The sequence below is a fragment of the Venturia canescens genome, chromosome 11 (genome assembly GCF_019457755.1).
Source record: "Venturia canescens isolate UGA chromosome 11, ASM1945775v1, whole genome shotgun sequence".
NCBI classification, from domain to species: Eukaryota; Metazoa; Arthropoda; class Insecta; order Hymenoptera; family Ichneumonidae; genus Venturia; species Venturia canescens.
The window spans coordinates 9,957,943-9,983,261 of record NC_057431.1 but is presented as its reverse complement, the minus strand read 5'-3'; the positions used below and the strand labels follow the sequence as shown (position 1 = coordinate 9,983,261).

Genomic DNA, 25,319 nt, shown 5'->3' with positions numbered 1-25,319 from the left:
CCCGGATGAGTAATGAATCGTTGAATTTTTTCGAATGTACGTTTTCGCTTGAGTGCTCGGAATAACATTATTTTGGCGAGATAATTACTGCGAATGAGCGAAATGTCGTTAGACTAGAGCAACATTTTTTCATGGAAATTAGTACCGAGGAACGTCGAAGGGCATCTGGCGGTCGGAAAGCACTCGGAATTTTAACCGTATTTTTTGTCGCTTTTTTCTTTCACCGCTTCCATAACGCATGGAAATTTTTTTTGCTCCGTTCACTTCCGCGGAAGTGGAAACAGCGCCATCATTCGCCGACGTCTCCTCCCCAAAGTTTCATTTGCTTTTTGAGGTTATGACACCACGAAAATGTCGAAAAATATAACTGTACTTTGGGAACCCTGGCAGGCATAAAAAAAAGTTTGAAAATAAAACGGATTATTCGATTCGTTTCGGGACAGTTCACGTCGTTGACATTAATTAATGCGTTCATTTTCAACGTCACGCTCGTCACTTTGCCTTTGTGTACAGTGTCCGCCCGTTGGCCTGTTTTTTCACGTGTGTATCAAAAATGGCCTCCTGCATTATTGTTACGGCATGTTGACCGTTCCCACCTGTAATCGGATCAAGATCGTCGCTAATCTAGAGATTTTAAACTAATGAGAGAACAAAAAGCACGCACCGCTGCACTGCTCCATGACAAATTAGTCCCCGAGGAAGCGGCCTGGAAGTCACAAAAGTCGATTTTTATCCGTTCCAAAAACGTCGCAGAAAGATCATTACGCAACGCATATAGAGATTCAAAGAGCCAAAAGACTGAAAAAGTGGAGCTCAAAATTTCAAATTTCAAATGTCGAATCACTTTCACACGCGAAATCCCCATCGCCATATTTTCTAGCACCCCTATCGATAAACACACTCTCCTTCATCAATAATCGTTTATATTTTCGTATATTTGTTTTTTAGTCACTTTTTTGTTTTTCTTGTTGCAGCTTAAATATGTATGGTCCCTAAAAAAAATACATTACATCTATAAGCAGTTTACGTTATCGGAATAACTATTCATATATATATAATATATATATATATATATTTACATAACATTTTCATCCGTTTAACATTATTTTTCCATTTCCTCCTCTATGTGTTTAAGGTATTACTGGATGGATAGCCCGGCCGATAAATTGTACCTGATCGGAATTTCCGTACTTCGTGATGAAATAAAAATCTGAAAAAATTCAGCAACATTTGGAAAGTTATATATGAACTACAATTATCAATAATAGAATTGCCCAAAAGTTATTAATAAATTGTTTAAATAAAGAATTTTTCAACAATTTTACAGTAAACCATTGTTTTTTTTTTTTACGAATCGAATGTGCGCATTTTTCTGATTGCTCATGATTTTATTCAGAATTTTCGTGGATTTTTGAAATTCATTTTTTTCAATTTTTTATGTGGTTCTAGTTGTACATTTTTGATGCAGTAACCTCGAGACTTTTCAAAACTGATGGTAAATATGTCTTCTAAAACATATCGAAAATTCAAATTTAAAAAATTTTTTTCAAAATTTTATCAAGAAATTTCAAAAATCGAGGAAAATTCTGAAAAAATTCATGAGCATTCGGGAAAATACACACATTTGATTGGTAAAAAAAAACAATAGGTCACCGAAAAATTATTGAATAATGAATTGTTTAAACAATTTGTTATTAACTTTTGGGCAATATTATTATTGATAATTGTTGTTCATAGCTTTCCAAATGTTGTTGAATTTTTTCAGATTTTTATTGCATCACGAAGTACGGAATATCCAATCAGATATAATTTTTGGTCGAGCTATCCCTCCAGTTATACCTTAATCATTTCACGTTCTTTAACCTTAAAATTCGTCTCTCGTTAATTCTCAATATTCGTTTATAATAATTATTACTATTGTTATTTATTAATTATTAATTATTATTATTTATTATGTACTATCATTGTTACGCTCATTTTTTTCCTTTAATCTCTCGTTAGTCGCACAGGAATGTGTCGGTTTTTTCAGACCCGCGGACGACAGCAGCAGGCACGCACTAAACACCACACGCAGCCTAAAACCAACACCGAATTATAAATATGGTTGCTGAAATAACCAAAAAAAATACAATTTTTTTTTAAGGTATTTGACAAATAAAAAAAGCTTTTTCTGCTCGATCAAATAAATTTTTAGTATTTTTGCTCAGTTTTACGATTAATTTTCTGTTTTTCCATTGCTCATTTTCTCACTGTGGAGGACAAAAACGAATCACAGACTGCTCACGGAGAAACACTTTTTGCTGGTTCGTCAGAATTTTTGTGCTTCTTGGAACGTCAAAATGTTCTCAGACGATTTTTATAGTCGCGTCGTGTGAAACTAATTTTTTCTTTTTTGGAACGTTTTTTTACAATTCGCTTTTGCGTTTGAAAATTATCGAAAAAATCTCGGAAGAAAGATCTTCTGGTTGATATGCGTTTGAGACAGTCACGTGACTCGTTTCACCCGACGACGATCATAAAAATTGACTAATCCTTTTGAGCAACGTTTTTTGTCTATCTGGTTTAGATCTTGTGTGTTGAGTACGCGCCGATTTCAGCAAGGGCTTTTTAGAGTCATTGCGAACATGAAATTACTGAACGGTTGTTGGGGATGAAGCTGTTTAAAAATCGATCTTCGCCTTCGTATCTACGTAAAAACAATGACGAATTTTTCAAAAAATTTTTTACGCTAGACTTTTGAAACGATTTTCATAATCGACGATCGGTGGGGTCGATTCGGTTTTTTCGTACCTTAAATTCTATTGCTTTTCTGTATTCTTCGTGATTTTCGTTTCAAAACCCTCAATTTCTCCACTTTTTGTTGTTGAGATATCGGTTTCTCCGTTTCTGAGCGTTCACAGTGAATAATTCGACAGGTAACGACTTTTTTTGAGGTTATAATTTTTTTTGGAACGCTTCGATGGATCTGTAATTCGGTTTTGACCCAAGTTCTGATTTTTTTGTGTTTTTTTTTCTTCTCTTTACGTACGATTGGTGCCTTAAAGTGGCACATTGAAGCTTTTGCGATATAGCAATTTTAGATATGTCAAATATTATACCAGCCTTACGACAGTTACAGCAAACCCTATGGCATTGGCCCTTGATCATTTTGTTGTTTTTTGACCAGCGATAAATAAATGGTTATCATAAAATTTTTGTAAATGTGATATTTCGTTTGGTTTGTTTTTTCAATTGAACGTTAAATTTTGTTAATCGAGTATAACCGCGTGAGTAGCGAGTAATCTCAAATTATTTGTTATTATTCTAAAATAATATATATATTGTTGGCTTTTTTTTGCTTTTAAAATTTTGTTGAGTTTCCCTAATTCTAGTGAATTTGAGCTTCGAATTATTGACAAAGTGCAGTTAGTTCTCTTGCTCGCGTTCGTTGAGCTTGAAATTATTCATGAAAAAAAAAAATGAAGGCAAACGAGTTTTGTGCTCGAGTATTTTTTTCTTTTCTATTTTTTTCAGTATCTCTTAAGTAATTCGTCAATGTGACACAATCGTAGTTGTGAATGAAAAGCAAAGTGTCTGAGCTTTGTGTCACAATGGATTTGACGATTTTATGTCGCTCTAAAATCTCTGCTCGACTCGATCATTCTAGCGATATTTGATTAATCGTCTCTGTCCCTTAATTCCAATTATTTTTTTCCTCTTTTCCTTTCATTCACTTTCTTCACAGTATTTTTTTTCGTTTTTTTCTACACCGTTACAATCGACGACGCTCTTTAGCCTTTCTCAAAATTCTTGAAACTGCACTTTTCACATTTTTTTCTTTATCTTTTTCATCCTCTATCGCATTCATATCACAATTAAGTACGTCCCTTAACGAACAAAAAATACGTACATACTTTTTCATGGACATAATGGGAAAAAAAGATAAAAAACCCCCCCCCCCTCCTTTTTCAAAAGGAACAAAATTTTTTTGTTCGACGGGGGAAAAAGATTGTTCCCCAAATTCGAATCCATAATTTTTCTGCATCCAGCATGTTTGAAAAATGACTTAAAATATAAAAGTAGCAAAAAAATTCAATTAATTCATATAGAATGATAAAAATAACCGTAAATTTGGATGAATTAGTCTCGAATTTGACAGAAGCTTGACGACAAACACAATTGATTGAAAAAAAGGGCGTTTGAAATTATGCGCAACCCCCAGCACATACTTTCAAATTTAAGGATTATCAACGAGTTTAGTGGAAAAGATAATCCCAAGGAAGATCAATTGATCGAGGACGATGAAAGAACGAAAAAAGGTGAAAGAAAAGAGGAGAAAAAAACAAGACAGAAAAAAATGATTAAAAAATGATTCGGCGACGTTGATTCGTGAAATTTCTACTCTACCTTATTATTTCTTAACTTTTGTGTGCTTTTTCGTTCCTGAGTATTTCCTTTTAAATATATTTTTCTTTAAATCTTTCTGTTTTCCCTTTTTTCCCCTCTCGTTCGCAGCACCCCCTTTCCTGTTAAAAATTGTGATTTTCACGTTCGTTATTTCGAATCGAGAGAGGGGCTTTTCAGGTACGCTTTACAATTTGCTTTCTTTTCCTTTTCTCTTCTTTTCTTCTTTTTCTCCTTTCGGAATAAAATCTCCTCTCAATCGAGACCCTCCTCCTTTCAATATTGACTATTTGCCCGTTCTATTTTTAAGGAAAAACTAAAATTCTATCGTCAATCTACAAATTCATTGTTCGGGGGAATATTTTCCACGGTGTAAAATTTGAAAAAAATCCATCGATTTTGCCTCCAGTCAATTTTTCATCGAGCACAATATTCAATGCTGCTAAAATTTAACTTTTTAAAACCACTAAAATTCAATTTCTCAAAAATTTTCAAGGGAAAACTCGAAATAAAGTTACTTTCTCAGAATTTCAGTATCAAAATCGAAATTATTCTCTCGTAAAATTGATTTTTTTTCGCCTGTCCCATGAGGATCTCGTCAGCTTTCAATTTTAGAGCTCTCTAAAATGCAATTAAAATAATTAATAAAAATGACCGGGAACGGTGCCACATTTTTTTCTCATTCTCGCGGTGAGTGTGTTTCCCCCGAAACGAGAAAATTTTCGTTTTTCCTTTAAACTTAAAATTCTCAACTATTTTTCTACAACTATCCTATTTATTGACTGCTAAAATTGTCAACGAGGTTAATGCGCGACCCTCTCGTGACCTAAATCTCCAACGAAAGAAGAGAAAAAAAAAATTGAAATCTTCCGTAACAATAGTTGACGACGACGACGACGACGACGACGTTCGACACGATATTTGCCTGACGATCGATCGGCAATAAATAGTTTGCCCGTTCTCAATCGAAACGACAAATATTTACAATATTGATTAATTACTTATTTTATCTTCGAGTTTCTAGTCTTATGTTTCTTAAGGCAGGAATTTCTTATTTCTTTTCATTTTTTATGTGATTTTATCTCTCGTCCTTTTTTCTCTTTCTATTTTCTTCGTTTTCTCTCAATTTTTTATTATTTACAATCGAAACTCGGCTGGTAAAAATCACCCTGAATCATTGTCGTTTCGTTAAATTCGGCCTGAAGAATGTTTCACACTTGCACGCTTATTCGTCCAATGGGATTATTCAGTTTTTCGAAATTTTCACTCTTTGCTATCTGTTTCAATGAATTCTGAGAATATCGAACCGGCCCTCGAATTAATGGAATTCTCATTCCAAAAATGTATTTTTTCATGGACACACCGTTGTCGCATGATTTTTCAGAAAAGTGATAAAAAAAAAAATGGATTTTTTTTCATTCCGATGAGAATATAAACTTGAAAAGTTGAAAAAGTTCTTAAAAATTTTCAACTATTTCAAATAAAACGCCAAATAATGCACGACACAGTAACGAAATTTTTTGTTTCTTTGAGAAGCGAATATTCGTTGAAACAAAAGGATTATAGAAAAAATGTTAAAAAAAACTTATTAGGCTGGAAAATACGACGATTTTCCAATATTGAAAAATCCCATGAAAATAGTACGAGAATTTTAAAATTTGTAATAATGAAAATATAAAACACCGAGTGTGGCAAAGGTTATGAGAAAAAACTGCGATTTAGAAATTTCTTCAAGTCTTTTCACGTGTAAAACATTCTTGGTCGAGAGGAAAAGAAAAAAATGAAAGAGAATAGTATTGAAAAAAGGATGAATCCAACTGTATTTTGATAAAATTGATGAAGTTTCGCGAAATTTTATCCCAACGTGAGATTCGCAGATCGTTTATCGTTTAAAGTCGAAATATTGAACTGATATTCGAGGCGTCATTATTTTAGTTATTTTTTTTTGGTAAATTAAGTCGCAATATCGCGATCATAATTGTGGGATTGATCGTTGGGTCGTTTTGGTCTTACGTCGACGCTCGGATCGAGGTCATTTCCTTCAGAAGGTTGCCTCGTGTCTGATATTTCCGGATTGGATTTGGACTCTATCGTCGTCGTGTCTTGAGTCCTTTGAAGCGATTCAATTTCCCCGAGATTCGTAGATTTCGTTGGCTCTGTCGGCGATGATATTATTGACGATGGAGTTTGGAATGCTGAGCTTGGCGTCGTCGCGTTGTCCGCTTCGTGAGGCGTTGTTCGCTCTTCGAAAACTAAAAAAAATCGTTTTTCCAATGATTTTAGATGATGAATAATTTGCACGTTTCTTGGTCGCTTTCCTGGTGATGCACTCGAAATACTAACGTTTGTCGAGACTGATGATCGAGCCAACCAATTCGTTGACCGTTAACTGAACCGGCATTTCATCCATTTGCTTTCGCCTCCTCACGAGCCACCAATCGACGAGGAACAGAGCCAATGCGAGGATTTTAATGCCAGCGCAAAGCCCCACGTATCTGGAAAAATTGATTTTTTCGATGAGAGCTCGAATAATTTCACTTTCAATCTAAACTAGAAACAATTATTGGTTCTGGAGAGCAAGCGAAATTTGAGGTAAAAAACAAATTCGAGAAAATAGTGAGTGAAACTTTAAAAAAGGCGGATGAAAGCTGATTTAAATCTCTTGGAAAATTCGATGCTCCGAAGAACGTGAAAAAGTGTTCGCAACCTCTAACCTGTATCTGAATTGTTCAATGTCATAAAGCAGACAACGACCGCCTTTTTCGCCGCACGCGCTTTTCCACAGCAAGCAAGTAGAGTCGATAAGATTACCGAAGAGGATCGGAGCTGGTATGTATCCGAAGAGTCTGAATATAACGAATTGCATGCCGAGGGCAAAGGATCTTTCTTCTTCGGAAACGGAGCTGAGAAAATAAAAAGTACACTTTGTAAAAATGATTTAAAAAGTGTGAAAAATCTTTTGCTCCCGAGCGACGACGCTGAGGGATTCTTTCGAGTATTTTCCTCGAAGGAACGTCAATCGTGACCCGAAGCTCGAATCGCTAGCCAGCTATAGGCAGAAAAATAATAAAATTTATATTTAAATCGAAAGTAAAAATAGAAATTGGCAAACTCACCGTAAAACTATCATCAGCAAAGGCATTTGCGTAACTGCGACGATGAAGGTCATGAAAAATAAAAGTATGAGGAAGGGAAATATCGTTCGACAAGGTGAAATGCAAGGCCCGGCGGTCGCGACCGGGACAACCGTCACTTCGGCGAATTCGGACGCTGCTCGTGGCAGCATCGTAAGATTTCCATGAATACCTTGACAGAAAAGAAATTAAAAGGTTGATGAATTCGGAGGAACAACGATCCGATGCGAAGCGAAGTTCGAAATTTGTTTGGCCAGTGCGTGGAAACAACTCACAGGCGCAATTGGTGAAGTTGGACTTGGAGCTGAAGGCGGTGCACCCGGCGTGGCAGGGGCTGAAGTAAGTAAGGCCGTTGTTGCCACAAACAGGCTCGACGTCGTTCATTCGACATTCGCATCCAAAGTTGCAGGCGGCAGTGAGATTGACTTGAAAAGGTTCGGTGCCCTTGGCGGCTGTGGCCGCGAGATTTCCGACCCCGGGGCCGCTGCTGTTGAAGTAGGGAATCGTCGTCCCGGCCATTTTGACGTTGTCGCATCCGAGGAAGAACAAAAGTCCGTAGCAAGTGAGACAAATGATGTTGGAAACGAGGACAAATTGGACCGCTCCTTTCGGCCTGAGCTCCAAACGCTTGAGCAAACAACCACCGAAAAATATTCCTATGCAGGCCCCCGGGATCGCGATCGAACCCGTAAATATGCTCGCTTGGCTCTTCCCGAGACTGAATTGAGTCTCCAAGTATTTTGGCAAAAATACCACGAAACCTGATACTATGACCAACTCCATGCAAGCGCCCAAACACGTTACGACGTAGACTGGATTGCACACCAAGCGCCACATGTCGCGTGGTATGTCTGAAAGGAAAAATGGGAAAAAAATTATTTTGGCTCACCGTTGAGAGACTTTTGCTCGATTGCATTGCAAAAGGAACGAAGTGAACTTTTTACTTTGGAGATTGAATGTAAAGAATGCACATTTTTTTGAAATTTTTTGTTTTACTCGAACGGAAAATAGCGACCTTTTATATCTTTTCCGTAACCACTATCGTTGTTCTTTTCTGCTTCCTGCTTCTTGGGATCCTTGCTCTGATCCTTGTCCTTGGATGCAATTGGCTGGGGCTTGCTCTTTTCGATTATTTTGATTTTCTCTTTTTCGCGTTGTAGAGTTTTTGGAAAACTGAAGAATGGAATTGCGACGAGGATCAGTAGCAAACCGCACAAGAGGAAGCCCCCCCACCACATTCCGACCCACCGATGATCGCCGGGATCTGAAACGCCAGAAATGAAAATCTGAGTAACACTAAATCGATGAATTTCATAGATCTTTTAATATTTTTCATCTCGACGAATTTCATCAGCGAATCGGCCTCCCGGACCAAATATCCTCCACTTTTGACGACTCACCGATACTTATGATCGAAGATGAAAAGGAATCCATGTGAAACGAAAGCAGATAAGCTCCCAAGAGGAATCCAAGGACTGGGCCGAACGCAGCCATGCTGTACATGCACCCTGGAATAAAAAAACATTTTCTAATTCCTATTCAAAATGTTTTGATGAAGAAAAAAAGGTTTTTTTTTCCCCCACTTCCTCGTATAATTTAAGACCCAAATGCGAATTCCAGAACTCTGAAGAGGAAATTCGGAAATTCGAAGCCAACTTTTTCAACAAGAATGTAAAAAAAATCAAAATCTCCCGAAATTTACCGATATAAAGAGAAGCGCTTTCGGGGCGAACGTGATCGTCGATGTAAGTCGTGCCAAGTGTGAACAGCGGAGAACCACCGCAACCGAGTAAAAGTTGAGCAAGTACGAAAAGCATAACCGGACCCGTGGTCGAGGGCGATCCTTGGATGCAATTGTCGCCCCGGAGATTGTTGTGGGGCGCGAGAGGCGGGGAGGAGAGTCCAGAAGAGAGACGACCTGAGGGAAGCCAACGAATGAGGTGAGGCGAGAACAAATTCTTGGATTCATTTCCATCGGAATTCGACGATAAATCCGAATTTTTTTTACCCAGTCCCATGTCCTGTTCGCGCAACGAAACACCCCGACAAATGTTGTCGCCGCTCGAATTGTTCGACGACGTCGTCAAATTTTGTTCAGCTGTAAAATGCGGCACCATAAAAATCATCGATCCTAAACCCATTATCACGGCTCCTGAAAAAAAGGGAAAAATTCGATTAAACAAAATTGGAAAGTCAAGACGAGAGTTTTCTATCGATTTAAATAACGCCACGTTCCACGAACCACCAACGAAATTCTTATTCCTGGTGAACGAATTCGATTTTTGTGGCGGTTTAAAAATTTTCGTCACTAATTCTCAGGTTAAAGTGCAAGTTTCATTAAAATTCATTAAAACCTCGAGGCTGCACGGTTTTTTCGATTAATCAATGCTGAAGGAAAATGGAAAATCTCAAGATCGCTCAGAGGTCAAGAGAATTTGAGAATTTCGAGGAAAGACGAAAGACGCGATCCCAGGTTTGGTCGGTTCGAAAATGCACATTTGCCGAGCGACTTATCGGTGATGAAGTGCCACAAATAAATATTGCCAAACGTACAAGGATATTAATGAATAAAAAAAATTGTTTTTACTCGTCATTAATCATGAAGAAGATAAATTTGATGATTCCTTAAATGAGAACTTGCCGATAGCGATCCAGACGGGAATGTGTCTTCTGCTGCCAAGATAACTGACAAAAATGACGGTAATGACGTTGCCAATTTCGTAGGAGCTCGCGATCAGCCCGGAGAGACTCGAAGGTATTTCGAATCTTTTTTCAATCGTCGTTATCACAGAATTAATGTAACCGGAACTGAGCGCTTGTTGTACGGTAACTAGGAACGATAGAAGAAACACAAAAACCTGAAAATTAAAATTCGTTAATTAGTAATGAAGGAGCAAATTTTCAGTTACAAAATCGTTGTTTCTTGGACGTGAAATCTCGAGATTTTGTGAATCGATTCCAACGAAAATCAAAGTACGGATTTTTCGCCATATTTTTTCGGACGTAACGAAGCGTCCTTTCGATCGGACGCTCTCTCTTCGTATAACAAGAATTTTTAGAGCTCGAAACTTGGGAGAATGTCAAAACTTTCATTCCAAAAGGTTTTTATTCCTACGAAAAATTTCCAAGATTTTTTCTTTAAACTGCACTGTGGAGCTAGCCTTTTTTCACGAGCAAAATTTATCGATCCACTTTTAAGGGGCTGCTCCACAGGGAGGTTCGGCACCGGCAAAAATGCCTGACAGAAGCAAACTTTTCGACTCGATTTTTATTTTCTCAGTTCGTTCACATTAAGTTCTCGTGGTTTCAGGGATTTTTCATTGAGGACGGACCTTGATGCCAGCGAATCTCTGTACGAAGGCTGGTCTGCAGCTTAATATACCGCAGTCCTTGGAATCCGGATTGATCGGTGGCGTCTGGGCTCTCTCCTTCTCCGTTCTGCATTCAAAAAATTTGTCGAAATTGTAGAACTTGTCAAATGAATTTTCTCAATTTACGATTCCGAGCTTTGAGGCCGACTTCCTGGCGTTTTTGAGTCCAAAACTGCATTTTTTGCCTTGACACGTTTTCGTTGCCAATAATCCTTGCAAAACTTTCATCGGGTCATTGAGACCCGGAGAAATGAGAATTCGAGTGCGATTTTAGTCTCGCCAAAGTTCTGCCTCAAAGTTGCTCGAACCTGGGGATTTTTCTCGATTCTGCACAAAAGGTTGGCCTTACCTGTCGACCATCGAAGCACTGGGATTCCTGCTGTGACATTTGATGATGAAATCTCTGTGAAATTGTAAAAATAATGAAAAATTATTGGTCGGAAGGAAAAAGTTGAATGAAAATTTTTTTAAAAATTGAAAAATTCAACTTTTTTTTCGAGACTACAAAAAAAATTGAGTTTTCAGAAAAATCTCACCTGTGATCGACCAGACCGGAGCTCGGATTTCTGCTGTGACACCTTATAACCGCGTCGTGGGTGAGTCTTTCGCTCGATTGCAGGGGATCGGCCTTCTCCCCGGTCGCTGCAGCTCCGGTGCTCTCCGCGTACAGCCCAGTCATCGCGTACATGCTCTCGTTCCTCCTGTGCCCCGTGTGATAATTGCTCGCCGACTCTGATCTGTTGGTTTTTCGAATATTATTTACAGTCAGTCAATATCCACCGTCAATGGATAGCTCGACCAAAAATTATATCTGATTGGAATTTCCGTACTTCGTGATGCAATAAAAATCTGAAAAAATTCAACAACATTTGGAAAGCTATGAACAGCGATTATCAATAATAATATTGCCCAAATGTTGATAACAAATTGTTTAAACAAATAATTATTCAATAATTTTGCGGTGACCTATTGTTTTTTTGGTAAATATTTACTTTATTCACTTTTCCTAAAAAGCATGGAAAATTATTTTTCGAGCATTATTAACAATAAAAAATAATATCGCGATCAATTTTAGGGAGGGGAAAGGTACAAAAACCAAAAAAAAAAAATATTTTGAAAAAGTCCGAAAGAAACTTCAGTTTCTTCGCTATATTCAAAGATGCGTTCTGGAGTCACCCAACAACAATTGTTTGTTGCTGTTTACAAATACAATAGAATAATATGAACGATAGTAAAGTTTACGTAGTATCATTCAATGGAATGAAAAAAAGTAAACAAAGGCATAATGTTCACGTGTCTGGCCACAAAGTATGAATGTCAACGATTTCAATTTGAACAGTATATACGGAATAATCATGTGTGACGGGTGTTCCTTGTCGCTTACAGAAGCAATCGTTAAATTTCAAACGGAATCTGAAAGTATAACTTTTTTGGAAAATCACGGGGTATTTGAACGGGAAGTGATCCTGCCGTGCTCGATAAAAATAACAGATTTTGGAGTTGCCAAAAACAGTTTACAAACTAAGGAATAAAAAAATCATATGTTGTTTTTTCCCGTTTTCCCTCCTTAAAATTAATCGCGATAATATTTTTTATTGAGAATAATGCTCGGATGTGTGTGCGGAATCGTTGAATGGGTTTGAATATAGGGAAGAAATTTAAATTTCTTTCGGACTTTTTCAAAATTTTTTTTTTTGGTTTTTGTACCTTCCCCCTCCCTAAAATTGATCGCGGTGTTATTCGTTATTGATAATAATGCTGGAAAAAAAATTTAAGACTATTTTGAGCAAAAGTGAATAAAGTAAATATTTACCGTTTTTTTTTACCAATCAAATGTGTGTATTTTCCCGAATGCTCATGAATTTTTTCAGAATTTTCCTCGATTTTTCAAATTTCTTGATAAAATTTTGAAAAAAATTTTTTAAAATTTGAATTTTCGATATGTTTTAGAAGACATATTTACCATCAGTTTTGAAAAGTCTCAAGGTTACTGGATCAAAAACGTACAAATAGAGCCACTTGAAAAATTGAAAAAAGGGAATTTCAAAAATCCACGAAAATTCTGAATAAAATCATGAGCATTCAGAAAAATGCGCACATTCGATTCGTAAAAAAAAACAAGGGTTTACTGTAAAATTGTTAAAAAATGATTTATTCAAACAATTTATTAATAACTTTTGGGCAATATTATTGTTGATAATTGTAGTTCGTAACTTTCCAAATGTTGCTGAATTTTTTCAGATTTTTATTGCATCACGAAGCACAGAAATTCCGATCAGGTACAATTTATCGGCTGGGCTATCCATCCAGTAATACCTTAAGCAGGAAAACCTAAGTGAAGGACTTCTCGAGATTTTGGACAAGTACGAAAACAAATGTAGATGGAAAATTTTCGAAAATAGTCAATTTTTTGAGTCAAATCAAAAAAAGATTAAAAAAAAATGAATTTTTCGAGTCTTTAGGAATAAAAAAGAAAGAAATTTTCTATAAAATTACGAAATCCCAAAAATCCTCGTCCTACCGATTTTCTCAAAAGCTCATTTTTCCACTGCTCACATTAAATTCTCAATTTTTCACATTTTCCTGACAAAATCCTGCCCAATGAACCACAACGAGGGTCTGGGGGGTGCTTAAAAAAACTTTTATACGAAAAAAATCTTCGTTTGGCTTAGCCGTAGTAAAAATTCTAGCAAAAAGAAAGTTTCGATCGAGTATCGTTTGAAGTTGACAACTTTCAACGACCTTTTGACACAAAAGAATTTTGTCTACAAAAAAAAAATGGAGTTCCGGGAAAAACGAGGAAATTTTCGACCAGCCAAGAGGGCGCGTTGCTCAATGATCGTTTGAGAGAAGGAATTTTTCAGGATTTTCGTAAATTAAAAAAAATCAAAATCGTTCATTCGGACGAATTTCGACTGTAGAGTAAAATTTTTATAAATTCCGCACTTCTTTGAGTCTTTGTCGAAAAAATCATAGAAAACGAACCGAAAAAAGGCGTGTAAGTTTTCAATATTTCAAGAAAAAAGAACAAAAGAAAAAAACAGAAAAGAAAAATCGTCATTGCTTAAAGGGGATCGACTATCACGCAAATATAAAGGATACGGACTTGAAATTTTTATGAATTATAAACAAAGACTGAACACGCAGCTATTCCCGAAATTTGAGCAACATTGACCATTTCGTTCGTTCGTGGAGGCACAAAATCGACGGAAGTTCAGAAATCATAATTTTCTTATACTCTCACAGTAAAGTTAGGTAATCCAAAAATTGGATTTCGGTAGATGAGATATAACAGATGTTGTAAAAAATCGAAAGATACCGATTGATCGTCTCAATTAATTACAACATAATAACAAAGTTTCACTTCGCCCAATTATTTTCGGAGAGAGAAATAGTGGGGGTTCAGTAATAAGCCGCGCGCGGGCCATGAGAGCTGGACAAGGACAGCCTTATGCGCACGCGCAGGCCCGCGTGGCTCACGGAAACCAGCCTCACAGCTGATGCGACTCCCAAGTCGTTGAGAATTTAAGGAGGGTGGCTACCGACGATACAATGTTGCCATGCTAAACCATGTTAAATACATTAAAAATTTCAAAATGATAAGAATTTAATAAAATTTGGTGAACATATTCTTTAGGACCAAATTTGACAATACAAATTTTTTACGATTTTTCTTCTGTACAGTTATCGAGTAATTCATCACTAAAGTTCAAGTGTATAAGCATAGCGTTTCCATATATATAGATATATATTCCGGACATAAGAAATCTGCTTTAATGCGTAATTACTCGATAACTAAGCAGAAGAAAATTTTGAAAAAAATGGTGTCTTCGCACTTGATGTTGAAGAACATTATCACCAAATTTGATCAATTTCTTATCATTTTGACGAGTGTAGCCACCCTCCTTAACTATTCATTTTATTTCTACTAAATGAATTATTTATCAAGAATGTGGGACATTATAAGCAATCATAATTGATAATATGGATATTCAACATAAATCAGGATAACCGTGGATAACTTGAATTTAAGGAGGGTGGCTACATTCGTCAAAATGATAAGAAATTGATCAAATTTCGTGATAATGTTCTTCAACATCAAGTGCGAAGAGACAATTTTTTTCAAAATTTTCCTCTGCTTAGTTATCGAGTAATTACGCATTAAAGCACATTTCTTATGCCCGGAATGTATACCTTCATATATGGAAACGCTATGCTTATACGGATGGGAATCAAATGTTGGAATGACTAAAATTTCGAACAGCTAAAATCTCGAGTTTATAAACTTCGAATGATAATATGGAGACGGACAGATTCGACCAGAGCTTTGAATGCCGAAAATAAATAAAGCAGAACCTGCAAGGTTCGGAGCACGGTTACATCGAAAATAGAATTTAACAATCGCCCATAGGACGATTACTAAAATATCGATTTTTCGAAAATTCGACTATCACTCTTTCGATTAATAAATTACTACGGTCAGCGATACTGTGAAAATTCACAATTTTGAAAATATAATAACGAAAGGCCAAATATTACTGAGGTTGAAATACTGAAAGACCAAAAAGTCGAACAGTCAAAATAGCGAAACGTTAGAAAGTCGATCGATCAAAATGAAGAAATGCAGTCGAGCTCCAAATACACGCGTCTCACTCACTCACATACTCAGGCCGGTGATCTCCAATTTGAAACATCGCCATTTTGACTTTCGCCTTTTCGAGCTATCGCTATTCCGCATATCTAAGTTTTATAGGCTCGAAAAATTCACTTTCGATTTTTTCCTACTCTATATTCTGGTCTGTCCGTAAAACAATAACTTTTCATTTTGAAATCGAAAATATGAACTTTTGACATTCGGACGGTCCGTTAAAATTGCATTCGAAATGAAAACTATTGAAATATATATTTCCGGGTAAATACGAATTCAAAGAAGGAATTTTTGATCAAACACGCAATCTGCTGAATAGTCGATCGGGAATAAGAATTTCGAATTGCTTATTTTTCTCAAAAACTGATACGACAACTTAAAAAATTTCGAAATATCGACCGTTCTACAATTCAGTTATTCGACATATTGAACCCCACCCGCTTATACACGTGAACTTTAGTGATCAATTACTCGATAACTGTACAGAAGAAAAATCTTTAAAAATTTGTATTGTCAAATTTGGCACTAAAGAGAGCATGTTCACCAAATTTTATTAAATTCTTATCATTTTGAAATTCTTTATGTATTTAACATGGCAATATTATTTAGTATAGCAACATTGTATCGTCGCTGGCCACCCTCCTTAAGCTCTTTTTTGACTTGAGAGAAATAGCCAAAAAAGTTTGAGAACGAGTCAGTGCAAAATCGACGAGTTCCTCCGTCTCGTATTATTCCACGTTGCTGTGAATGTGAGCGCGAGGGAATAAACAACAGTTTGGTCAAGGTCGAGAATAATGGCGTGGACAAAAGTCGAAAGAAGTAGGGACCTTCGGTGTCCGAATCCGGCTCCGGAGCCGATGCCGATGCCGCCGCTTCCGTTTCTTTTGTGTCCGCTTTCGCTTCGTTTATGACCAAAGGCACTGGATATGCTTTCGGTCCGTTTGTGACCGCTTTCGGATCGTTTGTGGCCCGGGATGAGAGCGCCGGTGGCCGCGAGTCCGAGGGGCTCGTTTATTTTGTGATTGAGCATGCTCGAGCTCGAGTTGTTTCGCTTGTGTCCGCTCGTCGAGGCCATTTTCGATTAGGTCTTCCACCAGTGTTTTCCTTTCGCAATTAGACACCGAGCAGAGCCGCGAGTGCGATCGGAGGGCTTCAAAATATCATCGACTTTCCCGCGACGCCGCTGCTTCACTCGATTCCTTCTAGATTTCCCTCCGTGCCCATTTTCTCAGCATCCCAAAACCGGACTCTGAAAAACACCAAAAAAAAAAACTTCAATTTCGTTCTAACTAAAAATTTTTCATATCGAACAAACTAATTCCGGATTCCAATGCTACGAGGCGCGTGTAAAAAATTTAGTTTCCTCGTGTAAACACTTTCGACGACTTCGCTGACCCCCGAACCCCCCCCCCCCCCCCCCCCCCGCCCCCGAACCCCCCCCAACGCCCCCACCTTTTTTCTTTCCCGTTAAAGCGTCGTCTATAGAAGCTCGATCGATTCCGACCTTGATTTTGTTTCATGAAAAATTAAGTGTCCCACGAGGCTCACGATTTTCTGAATATATTTTTTTCTTTTTGCGTTTTTCGCGTATATTCATCGTGAATTCGCGATTGTGAAGTAAGTGCGACGCGTGAGCTTATATTAATTTTGCATGAAATATAACGAGGCAACGACACACGAAACACATTGAAGCTTATGAAATGTCACAGGATATAGTAAACTCGGTGGAGTGATTTGCACTGCGCGATCACGCGGATACACTCGAGCTCAAAAGTGTTAAAGGCTTTTGGGGGAACTTGGGTCGAAATATTCACCGTTTGGGTGGATGAAAATCAATTTTTTTGTGGGTTTTATCAGTGCGGAGCTTCGAGAGCGCAGCGAGTGAAGGCGCAGTCGAAATCGCATTTTTTTGACAATTCGGGGGAAAATTGGGGCTTGGGGGGGGGGGGGGCCCCCCCCGCCCCATTGGATCCCCAGGGACACTCGTCGGAGCCAAAAGTACTCCGGGGCATGAAAATTAGTCGACGGGACCGACTGGCAGCGACTTGGGGACGTCACGATCCGTTGAAAGCGATTGAGGATCGAAATCCGGGGGCGGGAAACCCCCGGGTTGGTATTTCGGGGTCGAAATGAGCCAGTTGGAGAATTTGCTACTGAAAATCGATTGGAATGTGGGGAAAAACGGTTGAGAGCGATCGCGAGGGAATGGGGCCGACTATCCGCTCACTGGAAGTCAAAAATCGTTGGATAGAAATTTGGGGGCAAAATGCCCCCGGGCCCGCGCCCGGGGGCGCTCGGAATTACCAGTGTGTGAGAATTTTGAGGGCCGATGACTCGATGGGAAAAACTCGAGGAGGCTAACGATCCAGTGATCGGAACCCGGGGGCAAAATGACCCATTTCGACCCCGTGACTTTGATAGTCAAGTTCTCGAGTGGAACTAAAGTTCCAGTCGAAAGAGCTCCTCATAAAAATTAGAGAAAAGTACCTCACCGATGGAAACCCGGGGGCGAAATGCCTCCCGCCAGTGTCTCGGGGTCAAAGTGCCCCAACGATCGAATTTTCTGTCCGACATCGAGTAGACTCGGAGAGATGGAATCCTTTCAAGCGAAATCTTGAGGGCGATAGAAATCATGGCTCGACACTCGACATGAAAACTCTTTCGAGGGGCGGGATCAAAATTCCGAATCGGAAATGACTAGAAAGTTCGAAATTCCGAAATTATTAGTTTATATCCAAACTCTGTTGGAAAAATCATAATACCGAAATTTTTTTGACAGATTTACCCATATAACGAAAATAATACTACATTCAAGAGAATTAAATGACAACGACCACGTGACCAACTGGTATAGCGTCGACAACAAAATTTTCGGGACCTTGACGAATCTCTCATTAACTTTTATTATATTTAGACTCTTAAACTCTCTGATAAAAATTCATTTTCTTGAATAAAAATTTCGGAATTTTGTGTCATGTTTAATATTCTACATTCGGAGTTTTGTAAGTCGAACCATTGACCGTTCAAAGAAGCGTTGATCTCATTCATATAATTTCGGAAAATTAGCCTGCCTAAGAAATCACATTCGTATTCTATCCTATCGCAGCTTGTACCTTCTACATAATTTACAGTCAACTGTTTAGACTTTTCCAGTTATGATCTTTTCAAAATTTGGGTTTCGGAATATTAAAATTAGAAATTTTGAACCTTCGGGGTATTTCGATTTCGGAATTACAATCCGGCCCCTCTTTCGAGCCATGAACTTCGGGGGCAAAGCGACCCAGTGACCCCAATTTGGGGGCAAAACGACCCCAGTCCCGAATAAAAAGAGCACCCTCGCTAGGAACCCTTTTGAACGTTGAACATTCGTTAAATTCCACTTTTGAAGTATGCTGTAGTGGAACGAATGGGTGTAACTTGCGATTACGGTGAATGGGAATGAGACAAGCAGCGAAGGATACACTCTACTATTATTATTATATTTTTCTAATGAGTGTGTCATGCACACGAGATTATACACGAGCATATGTGAACTGCAAGTATTACGCTTGAGAAATTATTACTAAAATCATAAGAATCGAGAAACAGTAAGAATTTCGACGTTATTAAAGTGAACTTAATTTCTGTTTTAAGGAGCATCCAATCATATTTCTTCGTTTGAGGTAATCACAAAATTTCAATGAATTACAAAATTCGGTCGAACGAGCACTTTCGAATTCACAAATCAAGCCTGAACCCTCGGTATTTAATTTTTTTAAAATAAAATTTGATTTTTATTGAATTTTTAAATGTTTTTCTTTCTTAATAATCACGTAATTAAATGAAAATTCTTTCTCATTTATTCAGAATGGAAAAAGTGCTTCCCGATGGAAATTTCAATGGAATTCACAGAACCCTCACAAGCCCAGTTACTCGTAAAACTTTATTTCTTTCGATTTTATTTTCAAATTAAAAACGAACTGATTCCGAGAACCCAGCACCATCGTCGCTGTTTCCAAGGTCGAAAAAAATGATACGATTCTACGAAAATCCGGTTTCCCAAGACTTCGACGATAAAATTTTTCTCCATCGGTCTTGTTTACAACTCGCGCGAGCTCACGAAGAACGAGTGAAGAGAAAAAAGGAGCGGAGGGGAAAAAAAAAGTTGAATGGAAAAACTCGTTTTCGAGTTTAATGATTATTCGCCGGGGCCCAAATCTAAAGGGCGATAACGGGCCACGTGCCAACTCACAGATTACTAACCTCCCGCGATCGCTCCACGCGTACACAAAACGCTGCATGATTTTATAACTCTATATCTCTCCCGAGAACTCGCTCCGGAAGGCCTATACGCAGTGAAAATAGCGCAGTACAGCCACAAATGTACGTCAAGTTTACCGCAACTTAAGCTATACGTTGAACGACTCATCAGGAAAGACTTTTCGTAGGAAAATATAGCAAATATTCTGCTGCAGCAGGTCGATCCACGAGCACAGTCCTTTATATCACGTTCCCCACCCAATCGAAGAGAGCCCAGCTTTCGACCTTGTCGCATTGCACTCGTCATTTTAATAAAACGAGTTAATAGTAACGAACGAAAAATTGAGATTTCAATTTGACAAATGAAAGATTCATTGACCGAGCATTATTTTGGGCAGGAACCCTTCCCAATGGAGAAAAGAAGAAAATACGAAAGCCAGTGGCAATATCGCTGTGCTTATACACGTGAACTTTAGTGATCAATTACTCGATAGCTGTACAGAAGAAAAATCTTTAAAAATTTGTATTCTCAAATTTGGCACTAAAGAATATGTTCACCAAATTTTATAAAATTCTTTATAAAGCTTGGAACAAAGCTACGAACGCAGAAAGACCAAGTGAAAAATTCGAACAGTACAGTAAGGCTAGTGAATAAAGATGACGCTGAAGTTTCCAACGTTGGAGTCCAACGAAATGACTAAAAAAACTCTCAAATAATTCCAGTAATTCTCCAATCTTGTTTCCTGCCGAATTTCCAATTCGTCATTTTTCAAGCCACATCAATAATTCGTGAAATAAAAAAATAATGAATTATAAATCTTTTTTTCGTTCATTTCGTTGAATTGCAACGTTGCAAACTTCAGCGTCGTTGAATAAAGTGGAGAATAAAAGATGATATATATTCATTGAGAAAATAGAAAGAGAACAAGGAAGGAGGAAAATTCTATATCAGTTATTATAAAATCAAATTTTAACAGATAATTGGGGCACGTCACCTTACTAGTGTAGAAAAGAGGGAGAGAGAGAGAAAAGAAGGACGGAGGCGATGACTCTCAGTCAGTAGCCTGGACAATTGGCACACACCACGCGTTGGGAGATACGAAGAAACGCGTAGGGGTGCAATAAAAAGTTAACATTGAGTTTGTGTGTGTGTGTGTGTGTGTGGCTTTTGGCTATAGATACAGAGGAGCTAAGTCGGGACATAACTTTCTCCAGTGTTGCGTTCGTTGCTCGGTTTCTTGCGACTTAATCCCGTGACTTTTGTAATACACAAACGCTACGGTCTATAATAGTAATAGGGTTATACAGGGTGTCCGAAAAGTGACTCGAGGTTCGAGTGGATTTGAGTTCCGGATGGAATTTCAAGGCGAAAAGTCCTCTGGCGTTTTTTCATGCGGCTTCGTATTCGTGAGTTATTCGATATTCGAGTTTATCGAGGTTTTAGAACTTCGAGGGGGCTTACGGCCTTAACGGTTGCAGATACGAGGAAAATGCATGGGAGCTTTTCTCTGGGGAATCTTTTTTCCTACAAATAAGTCCTGACCCATTTTTTTCTAAGAATAGAACTCCAGGCCTGAGAGTCCATTGAAATTCGATTCGCTAACCTAACGCTTTTTCGATCCGCTCTCACGACCAAACCGCTCGAGACACAGGAATTTTTGCTGAAACGTTTTCGAAGGAAATTCGATCCTTCACAACTTTGGTTATGAACACTTTTCACGAATTCCCCACCGTTGCACGGGTATGCCCCATCAAAGCCTCCGTCAACTTCAATATATCTCCGGAGACGTTCAATTTAGTTTTAATTCATCAAGCATTTAATTTTAACGGGTCGATTCGCTTGAACGATTCACAAATTATTGAGCTAAAGATTACATGTTCGTTAAGTCCCACGAAAAAATGATTTTTCCATTAAAATTGCAATAATTAGAGTAATTTTATAAAAATTCTTGAAAAATAATTCATTAAAATTTGCTACTTTGCATAAACCCATTGATAATCAGAACGGGACTTTTCTGCTTGGAAACCCCGTGATGAATTCAAATCTCGCATCATCAGCTCTCACTTTTCGGACACCCTGTACACAAATTTATGAATTTATGTGAATATGCATATTTTTAACTTATCCCATCGCGTGTTCCCCGGGCTAACTCTCTGGCATATGATTTTTTTATTTTTTCTTCATTTAACCACATTAAGGCCCCCACCTAAAAAGAGGCTAAGTAAAAATTTCGAAACGACCACCACGCGTCACCGTCGCGTAATATCGCTGACTCATTCTCATCGACGATACTCGTCACTCAAAAACTCTTTTCATCTCCATAACATAATCGCTCGAACGTAATAATAATAACAACAACAACAACAACAAAAATGCTTTTTATTGTTGTTATAAAAGTTTATTAAACTGTGACTCAATTACGATAATGATGCACCACTGCGGGGATCGCGTTTCACTCTGCGAAACACTGTGGGAACGGTAACAGCCGATTGGGAACGCGAATAAATTTTTCTTCGATTCGCAATCGATAGACGAACACTTCTCGACCATAAATCACCCGAATTTTGAGGTTAAACACTATTTTAAAGGCGAAAATGACATTTCTCGATTTCTCGTCTTCCACCAAATCCAAAGTCCGAAGTCTCATCGATTGTTTTCCTATTTCATCGTGTTTTTTCATTCATCAATGATTTTTTCAGTTTTTATTTTTATTTTTTTTTTGAATTTTCAACGAATCCGAATCGGACCGTTCCGCCGAAATTTCTCTTTAACTCGATTTGCTCTGAGCACTCAAAAAAAGGAAAAATTGATAAAAAAAAAAAAACATTTCCAAAAAATCGATCCCAAAGGTCGAAATTATCGGTGAAATACCGACGAATTGATCGGGTCCCTCCGCCTCGTTTGAATCTCGATTTCTAAAATTTTTAAAAATCACTGAAAATTCGAAATTTTTCATAATCGAAGGACGTTTTGATAGCGTTGTTGATAAGGCGAAGGAAATAGACAAAGGAAAAGAGAGAGAGTATCGATCGAATAATTTTATCCGGAGAGAGAAAGAGAGAAAACCGGACACGAACAGATGGTGAGCGATCTCGTTCTCCGCTCGCTCTCCCGGTGCATCAGCCTCTTGGCGAGCGGCAGCGCCGGGGGAGAAGACAGCTGAGACTCCGCGGTATGTCGAAGGTACACAGAGCGAAGATCGATAAGAAAAAGGAGAAGAAAAAAGTCTCGAGTGTGGTGCGGTTGAGAAAGGGCGTAAAATTATGATTTTGCTTCGATGGTGAGGAAAAAAAATTGGATTTTGTTGAAACTCGTTAAAAGCAATGGCACTGATGTGCGTTCAGCAATAAATCTTCGAAGGATTGAAAAACAAATGCTTGGGAAAAAAAATTGAAACGAAAAGGAAACGAAGGCTCGTCCTTGGACGTTTTGCGTCAAGCCGCAAAGCACCTTGAAGCTCGATATAAAGACGAATCGTGTGGACGTCGTCAGACAAAGAAAACAAGGCTTCGATACAGTTTAGCGAAGAATTACGGGAACCGAGGATTTGTCCGGCGAGGGACAGATTTGTGGGGGATTTTTAACGAGGAAAATCCAACGCACGAGGCAGCCGCGCGATCATGAGGAAAATGGGGATTTTTCGAAAAAAATTTTGAGCTCGGAGGCTCGATCGGGATGAAAAAAATTAACGGGGGCTCCGTCCGGTTTGAGAACCCCTGGAACGGACCTCCCGCTGCTCCCCGAATGCACGAGTCAAAAAACTCGTGCGCTGGCTTTTCTTTGATTAACTATTCGAAACTCGGAGCGACTCGTTGCGAGATTTTTTTTGAAAACGTGGGCAGAAATTTTCCTCCCCGCCGGCCTGACACTTCTCCACTGACAAACTCTCTTTCGATGATAATTTTCAAATTATTCTCGGAGAGTTTTACGAACTCTTTGATAGACTCGATAACGGGTCTCTCGGTATTTTGCAGTTAATTATACGAGCGCGCGCGAGCGTGCATGTTGACGAACGGAAGATTCGAGCAGTGTGACGTCATTCGTGGAAAATGTATTTGTCTCCGTGTTTTTGTATTATTGTTTCCTGCTTGAGTCGTCGCTCTTCGAAAACTCGGCTCGTCGACTCCGAGGGAACACGAAGTTTTCGTCGTCACGAGAAAAAACCCTCCGTTCTCCCAAAACGTGTTTTTTTTTTTTTTTTTCACGAGAAAGTGTCTTATCGAGAAAGCTTTCGATTTCGTTCGAATGTTATTTTTACTTTAAAAATCTCAGTCGATCGTCAAAACTCGCATTTTTAAATTGGAAATCGATGTCGCACGAAAACGTGCTCGTTATAGAAATTTTTTGTCCACGAATTACCGAAAAACGTGGCTGTCATTTCGTTCTATTTCTTCCGGAATCAAATGCCAAATTTTATCCAAGATTCTATGAAAATTCGACAAGAAAATGCGTTTTTTGGAGCTTTCAAAAATATTTGGTTATCTTTACTGTCGTTTCCATTCAGAAAGCATGTTTTCCGATGTAAATATTCAGGATTTAGAAGAAAAAAAAATGTTCCCTCAAAAAAGCGACTTTCTCATCGAAACGAGTTTTTTTTCGAGCAAGAAAGGGACTTTTTATCATTCCCGAATGTTCTTTCCACGAAATAGTTATTCCTACAGCAAAAAAACAATGTCTTCGATCAATTATGGAAGGAGAAAGGCGAGAATACTCACGAAACCCGATACGCGACGTTTAGGCACAAAAACTAGAGTGTGGCTTAAAAAAATGTCGTGTACGTTTTCCAGGGGATTCACATAAGCCCGGAGGAGAAACTCACTTAATAACATTTGACACCCGTCGCACACTCGCACCGTAGGAAGATTCCGAACGAGACTCTCTCGTTCGGGAATCTCGTTCACACACTCGTCAAAAACTAATGTAAAAGAAACACACACAAAAAACTCAACTTTCGTGATCCACCCCCGAACAAAACTTTGCGACGTTTCGACCGAGCGATTTAACGATCACGGGGACGGAAGCATAGAGAAAAACGGATTTTAATGGCTTTTTCTCTCTTTTTCGTTCGCGGAAACGAGCTAGAACGCGACACTCTCTTCGATTCGAATGCACCAAGCTCTCTTGTCGCGTTACAACACGGGATCGCACAACCAGCTGTGTTTTTACTCACTCACGTATCACCTCGAAGGGGCTCCCTCGAGCATGCGCCATCCTCGCAGCCGCCATCTTGTTTGTCAGAGAGGACGGCGACCCGCATGCGCTGCGCGCAGTCACCCATTCTACGCGCTAAATTTAAATCTGAAGAAACGACGGCAAGGGATTTGGAGCTTGAATAGTTTGGTATTTGTTTCTATCAACTCTAATGAAAGCATCGCGATGTCATCGGGAAATATTCGGGATTTTAGCATTCAAATCATGAGTTTTCTCATTCAAGCAAAACATATTTTCGAGTTCTTTTGACGTTATAAAATTGACATTATTATCATCATTTTCTCAACTGATCGAGCCAAGTGATTCCAACATCGCTCGAATCCGGCAGTTTG

The 25,319-nt window shown here is 38.5% G+C and overlaps 1 protein-coding gene across 3 annotated transcripts; it reads right to left on the bottom strand.

The window, feature by feature from the left end:
• Positions 1-1,722: 1,722 nt before the first annotated feature.
• Positions 1,723-24,931, bottom strand: Oatp30B (Organic anion transporting polypeptide 30B). Of its 3 annotated transcripts, XM_043431821.1 has the most exons (16): positions 24,492-24,931; positions 16,364-16,785; positions 11,425-11,625; positions 11,238-11,291; positions 10,850-10,955; positions 10,159-10,375; positions 9,526-9,669; positions 9,220-9,435; positions 8,918-9,025; positions 8,533-8,781; positions 7,793-8,368; positions 7,500-7,689; positions 7,098-7,286; positions 6,727-6,878; positions 6,397-6,635; positions 1,723-2,075 (listed from the first exon to the last, which is right to left on the bottom strand). In XM_043431821.1, the coding sequence occupies exons 2-16, from the start codon at positions 16,609-16,611 to the stop codon at positions 2,058-2,060; spliced, it is 2,907 nt and encodes a 968-aa protein (XP_043287756.1). In that variant the 5' UTR covers positions 16,612-16,785; positions 24,492-24,931; the 3' UTR covers positions 1,723-2,057. The 3 variants fall into 3 exon arrangements, with proteins under 3 accessions (XP_043287756.1, XP_043287754.1, XP_043287755.1); XM_043431819.1 differs by lacking the exon at positions 1,723-2,075 and having other exon boundaries at positions 3,824-6,635; positions 24,492-24,930; XM_043431820.1 differs by lacking the exon at positions 1,723-2,075 and having other exon boundaries at positions 3,824-6,635; positions 24,596-24,930.
• Positions 24,932-25,319: the final 388 nt, after the last annotated feature.

Excerpts from the sequence above, each read along its gene's own strand:
- Oatp30B (XM_043431819.1), bottom strand. The coding sequence starts at position 16,611 with ATGGCCTCGACGAGCGGACACAAGCGAAACAACTCGAGCTCGAGCATG. Across the intron at positions 8,782-8,917 it reads ATCTTCGATCATAAGTATCG|ATCCCGGCGATCATCGGTGG; the intron begins GTGAGTCGTCAA and ends CTGGCGTTTCAG. Across the intron at positions 6,636-6,726 it reads GATCATCAGTCTCGACAAAC|TTTTCGAAGAGCGAACAACG; the intron begins GTTAGTATTTCG and ends GATTTTTTTTAG.